Source organism: Copadichromis virginalis, linkage group LG12 (genome assembly GCF_057382275.1).
Source record: "Copadichromis virginalis isolate Kocher_CV1m ecotype Utaka linkage group LG12, C_Virginalis_male_GT1.1, whole genome shotgun sequence".
In the NCBI taxonomy this organism is placed as follows: Eukaryota; Metazoa; Chordata; class Actinopteri; order Cichliformes; family Cichlidae; genus Copadichromis; species Copadichromis virginalis.
The window spans coordinates 22431608-22445209 of NC_140629.1; the positions used below are offsets into that span (position 1 = coordinate 22431608).

The window sequence follows — 13602 nt, forward strand, 5'->3', positions numbered from 1 at the left end:
CAGTCAAATAACTCACCACAAACCTATCCTGTATCACTTTCAACTTTTCTTAAATACACTGCATCATCCAAGAGTTCAGCAGCAGTGATTCCCCCCTGCTCTTTCATTTCTTTTTTCTCTCTTCTGCCACTAAGATCCTTTCTTCAAATTCGTGGATCTCAGTTTTGTTGTACCTTAAGAATGACTCTACGGCGGACGATTCTGGTGGTGACGTTCTCCTCTTCGTCGGGTACTCCCTCGATTTCACCAAGCTCGTGGTCCAGCTGAGTGTGTATGTAGGTGAGCACCGACCGCACCGAGCCACTGGCTATGTGGAGGACATTCTGACAGCTGATCACCAGGAACGCCAGCAGCACGAAGCTAAAGAGGAGTTCGGTAACTAGGGCCCACATTGCCCCACTTTGATCCCCAGTAAATCAACACGGTTGGCACAGAGCAACGCACGACTGCAGCCTCAGTCCCGTAGCTGGTGGTGACTCCTGCTTCTCACACTTCTCTTAGCTAAGGGAGAAGGTAACAGCTGCAGCCCTCTTTTGTCACTGGTTCAGCCAAACTGGTGTTTTCATTTCATTTCTGCCCTCCGTTTGCTGGGGCCGTGGGCCCTTTTCTCCCCACGTCTCTTTCTCCTTCCTAGCGTCGAGTCACAACTATCCAGTCAAAGACACCAGATCCAACCAAAAGCAATCTTGGGAGGCTTCTATTCCCACCTCCCTCACTTTTTGACCATGTGATCTGTGAGCTTTAAATACCTCCATCAGAACGGCTCTGTGCGCTGTGGTAAGAACACTAAGAAACTTCTCACACATGCTCTAACTACAGCCTACACAACAAATTTCTCCTAAAACAATCATAGAATCTATTATGCAGCTGCCACCGCCTCCAAATTACGCTAAATGTGCTTTTTGGGTATCATTATGACCCACAAGAGGCATGAAGCCCACAAAGGCTCTGAAAGGCTCTATTTTTGTTCTCTCACAGTCTCACAGCTGAGATTGTCCCATACAGTGTGATGTGTCTGTGTTGTGCCAGAAAGTTAACATGTGGGAATGACTGGGGTTGGGATCGTGTAACGCGGGTTGACGAGTGAGAGCGCTTTCTATATTTGGCTGGACACGCTGTTTGTGCCCAAATTGGGCCTAAGACCACTGTGTGTGTTCTTGGCTGTGTGTTTACGTTTGCTGTATGATTCCAGGATCGACATAACATAATTCTGATTAGTGAGGTTTTAAATGGTGACTTCTAGAAGAGGAAGTATGAAAGCAACCGCTTGTGTGTATAACACTGTAATGATTTTGCTGTATCACACTGTTTCTCCCAGGTTTACCTCTGCTGGAGCAGTTCGCCTTTTTTGTTTACACCACAAGAATTTGCTAAATGCAGTTTAACTATAAATACGGTTGTTCATTAATTTGGTTCAGACTAAAATGTTTGCCAGACATGGTAAAAGGAGTAATCCTACTCACTGTGACCACTTTAAATTTGCACGGGTGGTTTAACGTGCTCACCTGGCCCTTCAGGCGGACATCATCCCAGGCCCTCAGCTCTGGTACCCTGTGTGGAAAGCCCAAACCCTTCTCAAATGGTTGGGTACCTCTGAAGTGCCCCCTTAAGATCTCAGAGTGCCCCATGTCCCTCACAGGCTGAAGCAAGGCCTCCTGGGACATTCGGGAAGGGTCTCCATCCACAGCGTTACGCACTGATGACATCATGGTTTCCATGGTTTGCCTGGGTTTAGACTGATTGCCCACCCAAGCCTGAGTAGGGTCAGTGACAGGGATCCATCCCGGGCCTGTCTGCTCCTGCAGGTAAGAAAGGAAAGATCCTCCACCACCACCGTTTCCCCCATTGCCTGACCTGAAAGGAGATCAATGAATTCATTAGGAGGTGGTACATCATAAATATTTACTGATAGTGTTTTATAGCCCCAGGTTATATGACGTCACACCAACTGAGAGGCATACAGAGCTCGTACTCACCTGTCTCCATTCCGATCTGCAGCACTGCTCAGACCAGTTGACTCACTCAACCGAGCATACACCCTTTGCTGTCCTGCAACAAGAGAAAGCCCTTCCTCTGAGCCCATCCCGCCTCCTCCTCCTCCTCCAGTTCCATCACCACCAGTCGTGCTTGTGACGGCTGATGCCTCTGAACTCGCCTCTGACCCCTGACCATTGTTCAGCCCGTTAAGATTGATCCCAGCGATGGTACCCCCGAGCGAAGCTGGTGTGGTGGTGCTGAGCGAGTCAACGCCCATCTCTGAATCGTCTTCGGGCAGCTCAATGGAGCCACTCAGCACCCCACCCCCTCCGCTGGCTGCGCTGGCCTGACTGGCCGGCCGACCTAGACTTCCATACGGCAGCCCCAGCAGACCCTCCGAATCGTCAGCATTGCTGCATTCCAGCGAGGAGTCCTCCACAGCCACCAAGGAAGGGCTGTTGCCTGAGGGCCACACCTGTACATCAGACATCTCCATCAGGGTGTCTTCTTCTGTGGTGGCAATAGGTGCACAGTCCAGGCTGGAGACCTCCTGCCAGTAAGGCTCAGCACCCAGCGGGGAGGGCAGGCTGTACTGCATGGAAGCTGGTGAGAGAAGCTCTTCCTGCGGCAGCCCATAACCTGGAGCGAGACAGAGAGAGGCACACTGACACCCGGCCCCCCGCCTCGCTCCCCACCTCACCCCCCACAGCATCAGGACCCTGGGAGGGGGGGTAAGTTCCCCTGGCCAGTAGCTGGGCATTTAGGGGAGGAGTAGAGGAGGCTGAAGGGACAAATGGGAAAGGAGTGGGGATGGAGGGAGTGGAGGGCCAAGACAATAAGAGCTAGAATAAAGGTGCAAGGAGCTAAGGTCATGAGAGCAAGGGCAGCTTTTAGAAGAGAGGCTGTCAAGCTCAATCAGCCAGCGCTGACAGTAGCAGAGCAGCAGCGGTAGCAGCAGCAGACACAGCCAGCTGAACCAGTAGGCTGAGACTGGGGTTCGAGGCCGGCAGTGGCTGATGCTGCTCTGCTGGCTGCCACCTGCAGGGAGACGGAGAGGGATTATTGACACCTGTCCAGCAGGGACACACAAACACACACCCACTCTGTCTCACACCCACACCAGCACTCACATACGCTCACACTCGTATATGCATGCACTCAAACCCACTCAGAAACAGGCAGGTTAATACCGGTGTCAGGCTGGATGGCATGCTCGCAGGCAATCGCATTTTCTCGCATACACGCACGCATTCTTCACACAGCTGCTCTCTCACTGACTCATACTGTTTTTACAGTGCATTCAATATAACACAACTATGTAAAGATAAAACATAGTAGTATTCAAATTTATGCAAACAAATTACAACAGACTTCAATTTTCTTCTGCTAGGAAAGCCACAATGTTGCTGCCTCAAACAAATTTCAAGTGCAAATATATAATTTAGTAAAACTTTGTGTTAGCAATGAGCTGCGGACTCAGGTCACTCCTACAGCCGTCTTCTGAACAACCTTCGATAAAATATGTTTTTTTTTTCTTTTTCTTTCTTTCTTATGAAACCAGACCTGGCACAACTGAGTACAATGTCCCAGAAAGCATTAAAAAATATTGCAGTAGTAACTTCATGTAACATGCTAAAAATGAAAGAAAATCTAGATGAAGACTACACCTAAGGCTATTTTGCGAATATTAACATTTATATTTTCTAACCTGATTATACTAAATTTGTAAAGAGTGATAAACCTTTACAACATAAATATGTGAACAAATTGAAAAAAATGGTAATGCAGGTAAAGCAAAACATGAGTATCAGTATGACTGACCACTAAAGGACATACTATCCATATGCAGTACATAGATTACAGGAAGCAGAGGAAATGATTCTCCTTAATGTTTGACTCAGAGAGAGCGAGAGAGAGAGAGAGAGAGAGAGAGAGAGAGAGAGACCATGCGTATGTACTGTACAGTGGTAAGAAAGCTGCAGAGTGCAGGCTGCTGTAACTTGATTCATGGCCAGCAGTAGAGTACTGCTGAGAGTGCAGGCGATATTTGAGACACCAAGCCATCGAAAAGACCCTTGTCCTACTTTCTTTTTCACATCCCAACTGCTTTCAGTTATGTACAGTTGATGATAAACTCTGACTTCTAGTTTGTGATGTAGTTCTTTGACTTATGAAGATTTAGTCTAAACCAGATACAGAACATCTATACACTGCAGGCGTTTGATTTTCACTTGCAATCAAATTTATAGTACTTCAGTGCTACTGTACAAGATTCAAACAATCATTTGGTGTTTATTTAGGTCCCACAAGATACCAGGGCATCTGCTTTAAGAGGTTTAAAGTTTAGAGGCTTCAATTATATTCACTTTTAGTCTTCAAATGCATATATGATTGCCTGATGCCTGAATATATGATTATTAGAATTAAGATCTAATGACAAAGAACTCAAAACCAAATCAACCAAATAAACATGACTATCTATCTATCTATCTATCTATCTATCTATCTATCTATCTATCTATCTATCTATCTATCTATCTATCTATCTATCTATCTATCTATCTATCTATCTATCTATCAGGATATTTTGTGTTTGTGCTTTGTGGTAAGACCAAAAAGGAGGAAATAAGAATGTGAATTTGTAACTAACTGAGTTTGTCATCCCTCTCACTTTGTGGCAGTAGATTTGTAAATAACGAGAAAAGAAAGAGATCTGGGGAGAAAATTTGAAATAATAAAAAGTGTGAAATATGGAAAATGTGTCTGACAGATGTATGTACAGAAACATATATATATATATATATATATATATATATATATATACATATATATATATATATATATATATATATATATATATATATATATATATATATATATATATATATATATATATATATATATATATAAATAAACGATACAATTTTTGCCCAGTAAACGGGCACATATATGTATGTGGAAGCCACAAAACATTTAAAAAACACGTAGAGATGCTCACACCGATACACGCACACATACACACATAGAGACATATAGACTTCACAGTAATCAATGAGCACATTTAGAAACAGTTGGAGAACAAATTCAAACTGAACATCTCAAAACTCACAGAGACATCAAAGATAGATAGTTGCACAACATAAGATGGACACGGTTTACGTAGAATTAGCGACACACAAAACGATCACAGCATTCATACATGAACAGCAGACACAGTTCACAAAAAAAGGTCTGTGGCCTTTCTGTATCCCCTTTTAAGACAGATCATTGAGGAGTAACAGAGACAGACTGTAGTCATTCTCAGTATACATGCCATGCAAAGACACATGTCTGTTTGTCAGGCAACGTTAGGCACTGATGCAGCATTTGAAGCTTTATCTCCAACAGTCCAGTCTCAGAGCGGGCCCTCCATGCAAACACGAGGGAGATGAGCAATGAGCGAAGTCTTGTTCACATGCCGACATGCAGGAGAGCAGGGAAAAAAGGGATGGGAAAGGAGGGAAAGGAAGGAGTGGGAAACAGAGAAGAGCAGCAAGAGAGGAAGAGGAATATAAAACAGGGTGATGAACACAGACAGAAACAGTGAGAGAGAGTGAGGGTCACCTCCCCCCTCCCAGTGGGTGCTGAGTACACAGTCTGTGTGAGGGGTATCTGTCACAGAGTGGACACTTAAGAAAGGTGGGGTTTTCAAGAGTCAGGAAAAAAAGAAAAAAAAGAAAAATGCATTTGTCGCAAAAAATAAAAGCTTAAGATGTGGGTCAGAGGTCAACATGAGGTCAGAGTTCGGAGAGGAAGTGAGAAGGAGGAAGAGTGGGGCGGCTAGGCTGCAGATGACCAGAGAAAAACAAAGAGAGGGACAGAGTCACAGGGAATGAATCAGGGCTCCCAAAAGCACATTCGGTGCACCAACGCTACCTCTAAAGACTCAAACTAAGTCCCATGCAGACACAGGCAGACAGAGGTCTAAAGGAAAAGGGGTTACTCTAGTATGATCAAGTGTATGCTTTGTTTAGTAACCTGGAGTCGCTTTTGAATAAACCTTTGCTTGCTTTTTATTTCAAGTTTGAAGGAATATTTTCTGCAAACACAGTACTTTAAAAAATAGAAATCGCGTTTGTTTTTGTGGTGATGGGGAGTCTATAGCGGACCTGATTTTAAATAATCACTGACATGTTTCAATATCCATGAATTTCCTTCCCTTTCTGTCCAAAGTGTCAGATGAGAAGATTGATGCCACACATTTCTGCAGTTAAAAAGCAGCTGGTTAGCTCAGCTTAGCATAAACGTGGAGAAAAAAGTGAGGTATAGTTAGCTTCTGTCCAGATGTGAAAGCAGTTCATTAGTGTCTTTTTTTTTTTTTAACTTTGTCCAAAGTTTATAGGTCTACGCTGTGGTTTTACTGAGGTTACCTGGTTAAAAATAAAGCCAGGGTTGCTAGCTGCTTCTTCCAGTCTCTTCTCCCTTCATGCTAAGCTAAGCTAACATGCAATGAGACATTATCTTCTCATCTAACTTCTGTGAATAAAGTAAAAACTGAAAATAATTATGTGCGCATTGTTCTTTATTTTTCACCACAATATTTTTAAATACTCTTTTCTTTTTTTTTTGTTGCTAGTTTTTACTTTTGCTAGTTTCACTCTTATTCACTGAAAAGTCATGCTGGGTGCCTCACTCTATTGATGTGACTTTAGTAAGTACTGAACTAGATCGTAAATCATAAACCTCTTGATTCTTTTTTTTCCACTGTAAAATAAGTCAAGTAAACAATATCCAGTTTTTGAAATCCGCCAAGTCAAAGCAGGAACGACCTTTGGGAGGCAAATAGCCAAAAAGACAGACAGACAGACAGAAGAGACAGATACAAAGTTATCAGATTCACTGCAGCTGTGATCTGAGCGTCTCCCTTTTCACGCTTTAGCCATCATGGTCACATCCGTATGCATTGTTACATCTCTCTTTATTGCTCCAGTTTTCACGGAGAGGACCTATCACCTGTCCGACTAACTCATCATCTGCACTCGAGGCAGAGAGGAGGAGCCAGTCCAGGAAGACGGGGAGCTCACAGCAGGCCAGATGTGAAAATGGAATCAATAAGATGTAGGGTATGCACGTGTGAAGGAAACCATGAGGAAAAGACTGAGGTCTGACAGTTGGTAAGAAGGCCAAATGTGCGAGGCTTTACTTGTGATCTACATGGACTCATCATGTATGACAAGGTGTTTTTATAGAGAATATGTCATGCTAAATGACAACACATTTTATAGAATTTTTTTTTATGATGCATAAAATTATTGTGAATTAGAATTGGAATTAAGCTCAGAACATCTTAACTACCAAACAAGCAAGAAAAAGACTAAACTCTGAGGATAGGAGAATGGAATAACTGAACCAATACACCATTAACCCCCTGAAGTATACCATTTAATTAAGGTTTCCTAGGTACTTCACTGCATTTCTATATTACCCTTTTTACAGTAGGAGTGTCCTGAGTCCCTCTGTGTGTTGCTGAGGTAAAATCCTGCAAAGGTTTGAGGCAGCTTTAAAACACAAGAGCATCACAGAGATTAAATAAGAAGGACATTGGGACAACAGAGTCATTTAGAGGGAAACAAACTTGACTTCATCTTCTGGGGAGTTTGGGGAAAGATGTGCATGTTTATTGGAAAAGTGGCTGGAGATCAAGGAAATGGGACAGAAATGAGACCAGGCCATGGGATCTGGGGAGGGCGCTTACCATTGGTCATACCAGGGGACAGATGGTCTCTCTCGCTGTGTCGACGTCTGTTGACATCACGGGATCCTTGTCTCACAGGCTGAGGTGGCTGGCCCTCCAACATGTTGATGATGTCCATGCGGTCGATGCTCTTCAGAGCTGTGTACAAACTCTCCACTGCAGTGAAAAAAAGGAGTCACCGGCATGCATGGAAGAAAGAAGAAGAGGGGTGGGTTTCTAGAAATCATAAAAGTGTAGCTTTGAGTGAAGTGAAATGGCAAATGTCTACAGCAAATTTAGATTTACTGACTCTTTGCCCTCTTGCCCTCGAGAGTGGCCCACAGGTTGAGCAGTGCGGAGCTCTGCTCCAGCAGTGAGTTTGGATTCTCCACACGAATCTTGTTAATGTCATCCACACTCAGCTGAAGCTCACGTGCCAACTCTGTTTAGAAAGTGACAGAAGGAAGATCAAGAAAGCAGGAGAAATATTTATATAATTTGGCGTATGAGTCACGCCGATGAGGCGTACACAGAAGAGAAGGAACAGTCTCTGTAAAATAGCCACGGCTCTTGGCAGAGAAAATAATTAGTTTCATTGGCTGGGCACCATGTGTTAACTTTGTTTAATCAGCAGCATGCTAGCAAACTTGTCAGACATAAGATAAACACGGATGGTTTACCGCACATAAAATAGATCCACTCACCAGCCCAGCTCAGTCCCAACTGTTCTGCAATTACAGCCATCTTCAGCTCTGTCCTTTCCATAGCACTCATTGATGCTGCAGAAAACATAAATATAAAGCTGAGATGCTTAATGATTCTAGGCAGGCTGGAAATTAAGTGCTATGATAAGACATAATGAAGCCATCATCATGTATTATACATTATTCCCTAGAAGGTAGACAGATCTAGTTACATAAAGAAGTGAGAGTGAGAGACTCGTACCCATTGCAGGCTCATTTAGAGCACTGTATCTTTCTCTTAAAGCCAGCGGGGTGAGAGTTCGCCTTCGGTCTTCACTCCCAACAATCTGAAAGAAAACATCAATGCAGTCGGAAATCTCGGAAGAAATGTGAACAAATACATTGAAGTTGTCTTTTAAAGCTTTACCTTGATACATGGAGGCATAGCGATGTTGAGGTTGCAGAGCACATGCTGGCTGTCTTCATACTTGGTGGATTTGCGAAGGAAAGACAAAAATCCAGTGGGCTCTTTACTACTGTCCCTCACCTTAGACGCAGAGGTTAAAGGTTAAAAAAAAAATATGACAGATGCATGAGTAGAGAAAGACCTAATGGAGTAACAAAGAAAATAAAACTGAAGACAAGTCAAAAGGCAACACCTTAACAGAGACAGGAAGTCGATTATCTCTGAAGGCCTGGAAGCTAAAGCAGCGAGGCTGTTGGGTGGCCTTCCTCACCGGAACAAGATTCCCTGAACACTCCAGGTGAAGTGGCATTCCTTCCATAACCTGTAATCACAGAGGCATTAACACATGTACAAAGAAGTAATCCAATAAGCACAACATGGCCCAAGAACTCGATTGTCCTGTGTAAGAAGGTCTCTGAACTGACCTCTATGTCCCTGCTGCGAGCCACCTCTGTGAAGTTCTCATGCTGCTCCAGAGTTTTATCCATCTTGTCATCAGTCATGCAGTAGCAGCGCAAACGGCCCTCGCGTAGCTCATTCATTTTTGCAAACACCACAAACTTGGCCATGTAAGGTACGGCCGACAGCTCCCTGTACAGCAGGTTGGCAAAGGACACAGCCTCGGCTGTCCGAGGACAGTCTGCGAGCCAGAATCTGGGAGAAAACGATCACGTTCAGTCACATGCATCTGTTCTTTGTCTCTTTATAATCACAGCCAAGCTGCTTACTGCAGTGGTTGTAGATGGCAAAGAATTTGAATAATCTTTCTTTTTTCTGTGTTATGATGACAAATATAATTTCACTGCACATGCTGCTATCTGAACTTACCGTGCAGAAACATTGGTTGTGAAACTGGCACATTCACTAGCATAGATAAGCTTAGTAGTGCCAGTAATGTCCTCCCATTGAGCTGGGGCTGTACCACCTGGGAGTCACAGAGAATGAGAGAGAGCACACCGAGTGATCAGCAGTCATAAAGAGTAAGTCTAGTGATGGCAGCATTTTAAACCAAGTATTTTAACCAAGCCTGACTATCAGCTGCATACACAAATCTTTCTTTGCTTTGGAAGTAAACTGCTGACATTGACACAAACACCCACGTGACAGCTGTGGCATGGAGTACCTATGACAGAGCAGAGAAGACGCAGACTGGTAGTATCACCCTCCCCAGAGTCTCGAGGGCTCTCCCTCCAAGATGGAGGCAGGGGAATACGTAGGCCGATTGGTCGGTGAAACTTGCGCCTCCGAGGCTCCACCGTGACTACGGGGCTAAAGTTTGCTTGGTTACCAAGAAGCTTTGCAACCAGCTCATCTGGAACTGGCTGAGCCTGAGGTTGGGAGTCGATGATGGCAAAAGGGAGCACGCAACAGGGGGCACGGTTTTGATGAAAGGGAGATTAAATGAAAATAAATAAATATGAAGGAGGATTTTAAAAAAAGATCAGGATGCCATGTGTAATGAGTTGATTGTAGGTGGATGATGAGACAACAGAAGTGGATAACAGAAAGGACAACCAAGTGGGGAAAATTAAAGATGATGAGAAAGAGAGAGAAAGAGAAATAAGGCCGCAGTGAACAAACTACTTCAACACAGAAACAATACATCTGAAAACCAAATAGTAACACAAACTGGTTGCATGACTTTACAAGTATATTTTTTATTGTAAAATGTAACAAAGTATGTTAACAAGAAGCTTTTACAATCATTAATACAGGAGAGATATCAAGTAAAAAGGCACTGTGGCTTTTCACAAGGCCATTGATGACGCAATTACTACAACAGCATTTTAGTTAAACAGATATGTTCCTAAAATATAGCCATGTAAGAAAATACTGAACATTATATTTCACTAATATTCAGTTACATTCACTATCAGCGTTGTTAGTTTGCAAAACCTATCGAGCTCAGTTTGAATTCACTCGTGTGCCTAAAAGAAAAACAATTTCATCAAAACAGTAGTAGAAGGTCCACTTTTCATTTTGATTTACTGAAACATGATTTGGAGTCACACAAGCTGCTTAAGCTGCCGATCTATGTATGGAAAGAAGATTTTGAATGAGGAATTAATGCAATCAGAATCTTGAACTGGAACAAAAGAACATGCAGCAAAACAAATGGCAAAACAGTCGGTATTGTTTAAGCAACCAAAATAAAAATCACATGCAAACGAAACCTTGAAATCCCAAATATGCACGTCTGAGAAACAAATAGATGCATACGGTGAAGAATTAGGAAGGCAGAAACTCGAATGAAATCAATATAGTTTTATGTCTGATGACTGGATTGTTGTTTTTAGAGAATTAATGTACAGTTTAACTGTATTTTTAAAAGTAAAATCACATTACTGAATGTATTTTAGTCTTACAGTTAACAGCCCAGTGCCATGATATGTGACTCCTTGATGTGTTGGGGACATGCAGTCCTATGTCTTATATGTCCTCTTAAAAAAATTACTGCTTTACAGAATGTGGTGCTAAAGTTGAGCTAATAATTATTTATATTTTTTTTGTTTAGACAGCAAAGACACTAAAAGACTCAAAAGGCTCAAAAATAGATATAAACTTATATGGGCTTATTTTTTAGATATCTTAATTTAGTGTGTAAAATGCTAAGTACAGAGAATATGGTCAAGAATACATTAGCGAGAAAGACGTCACTGAAATCAGTCCAGTGTTATACAAAGGTGCCAAGTGCATGCAATGTGTGAAATGTAAGGCAAAAAGGTCCTCCCAAAAAAAAAAAGAAAAGAAAAAATGGACAAACAGACAAAAACAGTAAAGTAAATCAAAGAAACTTGGCACAAATGCTCATAAGAATACATCATTACACAATCAAAGTAAATCCAACATGCAACACAGGCATTAACGATTCTGTTTCTCCTCTCCTTCCTTCTCCACTTCGTTCCATCTCACCTGCAGCCCCAGACGGACTCGTTTGGTGACTGCTGTCTCGGGAAACGTGGCCTGGACCATCGGCACTAGTTTACTTGTCAGGGAGCCTCCTTCTGGGCCAATCAGGTCACTTTCTTGTTGCACTCGTGACACAACCGCAAAATAAAGGGGGAAGTCGGTAGAGATGATGCGGCGGATTCGCTTCTTCCCAAGTTCTTCTTGGCTTTCTAAATCTGAAGGGAGAAGAAGTGGTTGCATTTGTTTAACAATGACACTAGGCCGTGGCTTAACTGAGTGTCAGCCTGAGATCAGCCTTTAAACTCTTACCCTCATCCATCCCGTTGAGGATTGTTTCTAGCACCTCGTCCCCGTAACGGTTGCGGTGTTCTTTCCAGACCGAGCCATTCTCACTCCTCAGCACTACGAGCTCCCGGTCACCATGACTGAGAGCAGCAAAGTGGGGGATCTCCACAATCACCGGTCTGCCACACATACAGAATTACACATGAGTAGAGAAACCCTTTTCTAACAATACATAAAACACTTTTAAAAAAAAGAAAAAAAAGAAGCTTCCTCACCCCAGAAACTGCATCCCTGCAGGACCCAGGGAAATGATTCTGCTGGCCAGCCCCTCTCCCTCCACCAGTGGAGGGGGGCTGGTCAGCTTCTGCGGCTTCACCAGGCGGCAGGTAATGCGGGTGGGTGCAGCACACGTCCGCGGAGGTATGATGACACGCAGACCATTATGCCTGCTGCCTCGCATTGAACCGCCACGCGCATCCACCATAAAACTGACCAGGAACCTGTTATCGGACAGCGATTGTGACGGTTAGTTTTCCGATCAGATTGTAAGCAGAGATGAAGTGATTCTTATGCTTGCAGTGCTGACCCCGTGTGTATGGGACTGGCGACTGGGCTGACATTGTCTGACGTCTCAGTCGCAGGGCTGCTGGGAATCAGTGAGTCCTCGTCGTATTCTTTGGGCAGTGGAAGTGGAGTGTGTTGCTACAACAGACATAAACAAATAAATGATTTAAATAACTAAAAACTTTTATTACTTATTTAAAAAAAAAAGGTATGAGAAGCGATATGATGGGTACTGAAAACCTGTGTTTATAGTCACTAAAATTCTAGTTTTACAGGGAATGTTGAGAAGACATTTTGGCAATGACTAAAAGGAGGGTTTTATGTCATGTTACAGAAATGCTGAAACAAATGAACCAGAAATCAAAACTGTGTGTTTACACATTTTAAAACAACATATTTTTTCGTGTATATGAAATATGTCTTATAATAACTCTGAAAGTCACTTACATTTCTTATACTAAATAATATTCACTGCCTTCTTAAAATTATGCGTGGGAATAATTTTTAAAGAGGAAACTTTGACTCTGCCATTGCAGCACTTTGTTCTTTTCTGTTGTAGATTTGCTGCTGTGCTTGGGATCATTGTTTTGTTGCATGACCCAGTTTGGGCCAAGCTTCAGCTGTTGGTCAGATGGCCTCACATTTAACTGTAGAATACGTTGGTATACACATGAATCGATGATGATTTCAATGACTGTAAGTTGCCCAAGGCCGGTGGCCACAAAGCAAGCCCAAATCATCGCCGCTCCACCGCCCGCATGACAGGTGGATAGTTTGACCTTGAGTTGAATTTGCTGGGACGTCTATTCCTGGGAAGACTGATGAGTGTGTTGAATGTTTTCCACAGAATGACCAACTCCAAATTGTTTGGAAATAGCCTCATAACCCTTCCCAGATTTATGTTTAATGACTTTACTCCTGAATGCTAGACCAGAAAACTGCCAAAACCTATGTTTTTATAGAGGTGCTCACACTTACTGATGATCAATTAATCAAGTGCATTT

The 13602-nt window shown here is 43.0% G+C and overlaps 1 protein-coding gene across 11 annotated transcripts in view; it reads right to left on the minus strand.

Moving 5' to 3' along the window:
• ank1a (ankyrin 1, erythrocytic a) overlaps positions 1–13602 on the minus strand; it is an 86309-nt gene that overhangs the window by 8127 nt on the left and 64580 nt on the right. For 9 of the 11 annotated variants that reach the window (XM_085475446.1, XM_085475440.1, XM_085475445.1 and 6 more), the window contains 15 exons: positions 12621–12736; positions 12310–12534; positions 12059–12213; positions 11753–11964; positions 9963–10167; positions 9668–9764; positions 9265–9493; positions 9033–9161; positions 8801–8920; positions 8636–8720; positions 8395–8469; positions 8001–8132; positions 7712–7867; positions 1977–2616; positions 1506–1854 (listed from right to left, as the gene is read on the minus strand). In XM_085475446.1, coding sequence (XP_085331572.1) covers positions 1506–1854; positions 1977–2616; positions 7712–7867; positions 8001–8132; positions 8395–8469; positions 8636–8720; positions 8801–8920; positions 9033–9161; positions 9265–9493; positions 9668–9764; positions 9963–10167; positions 11753–11964; positions 12059–12213; positions 12310–12534; positions 12621–12736 — 2925 coding nt within the window. Of the gene's footprint in view, positions 1–173; positions 694–1505; positions 1855–1976; positions 2617–7711; positions 7868–8000; positions 8133–8394; positions 8470–8635; positions 8721–8800; positions 8921–9032; positions 9162–9264; positions 9494–9667; positions 9765–9962; positions 10168–11752; positions 11965–12058; positions 12214–12309; positions 12535–12620; positions 12737–13602 lie in introns of those variants that run through there. The other 2 variants (XM_085475439.1, XM_085475448.1) reach the window with 2 other exon arrangements.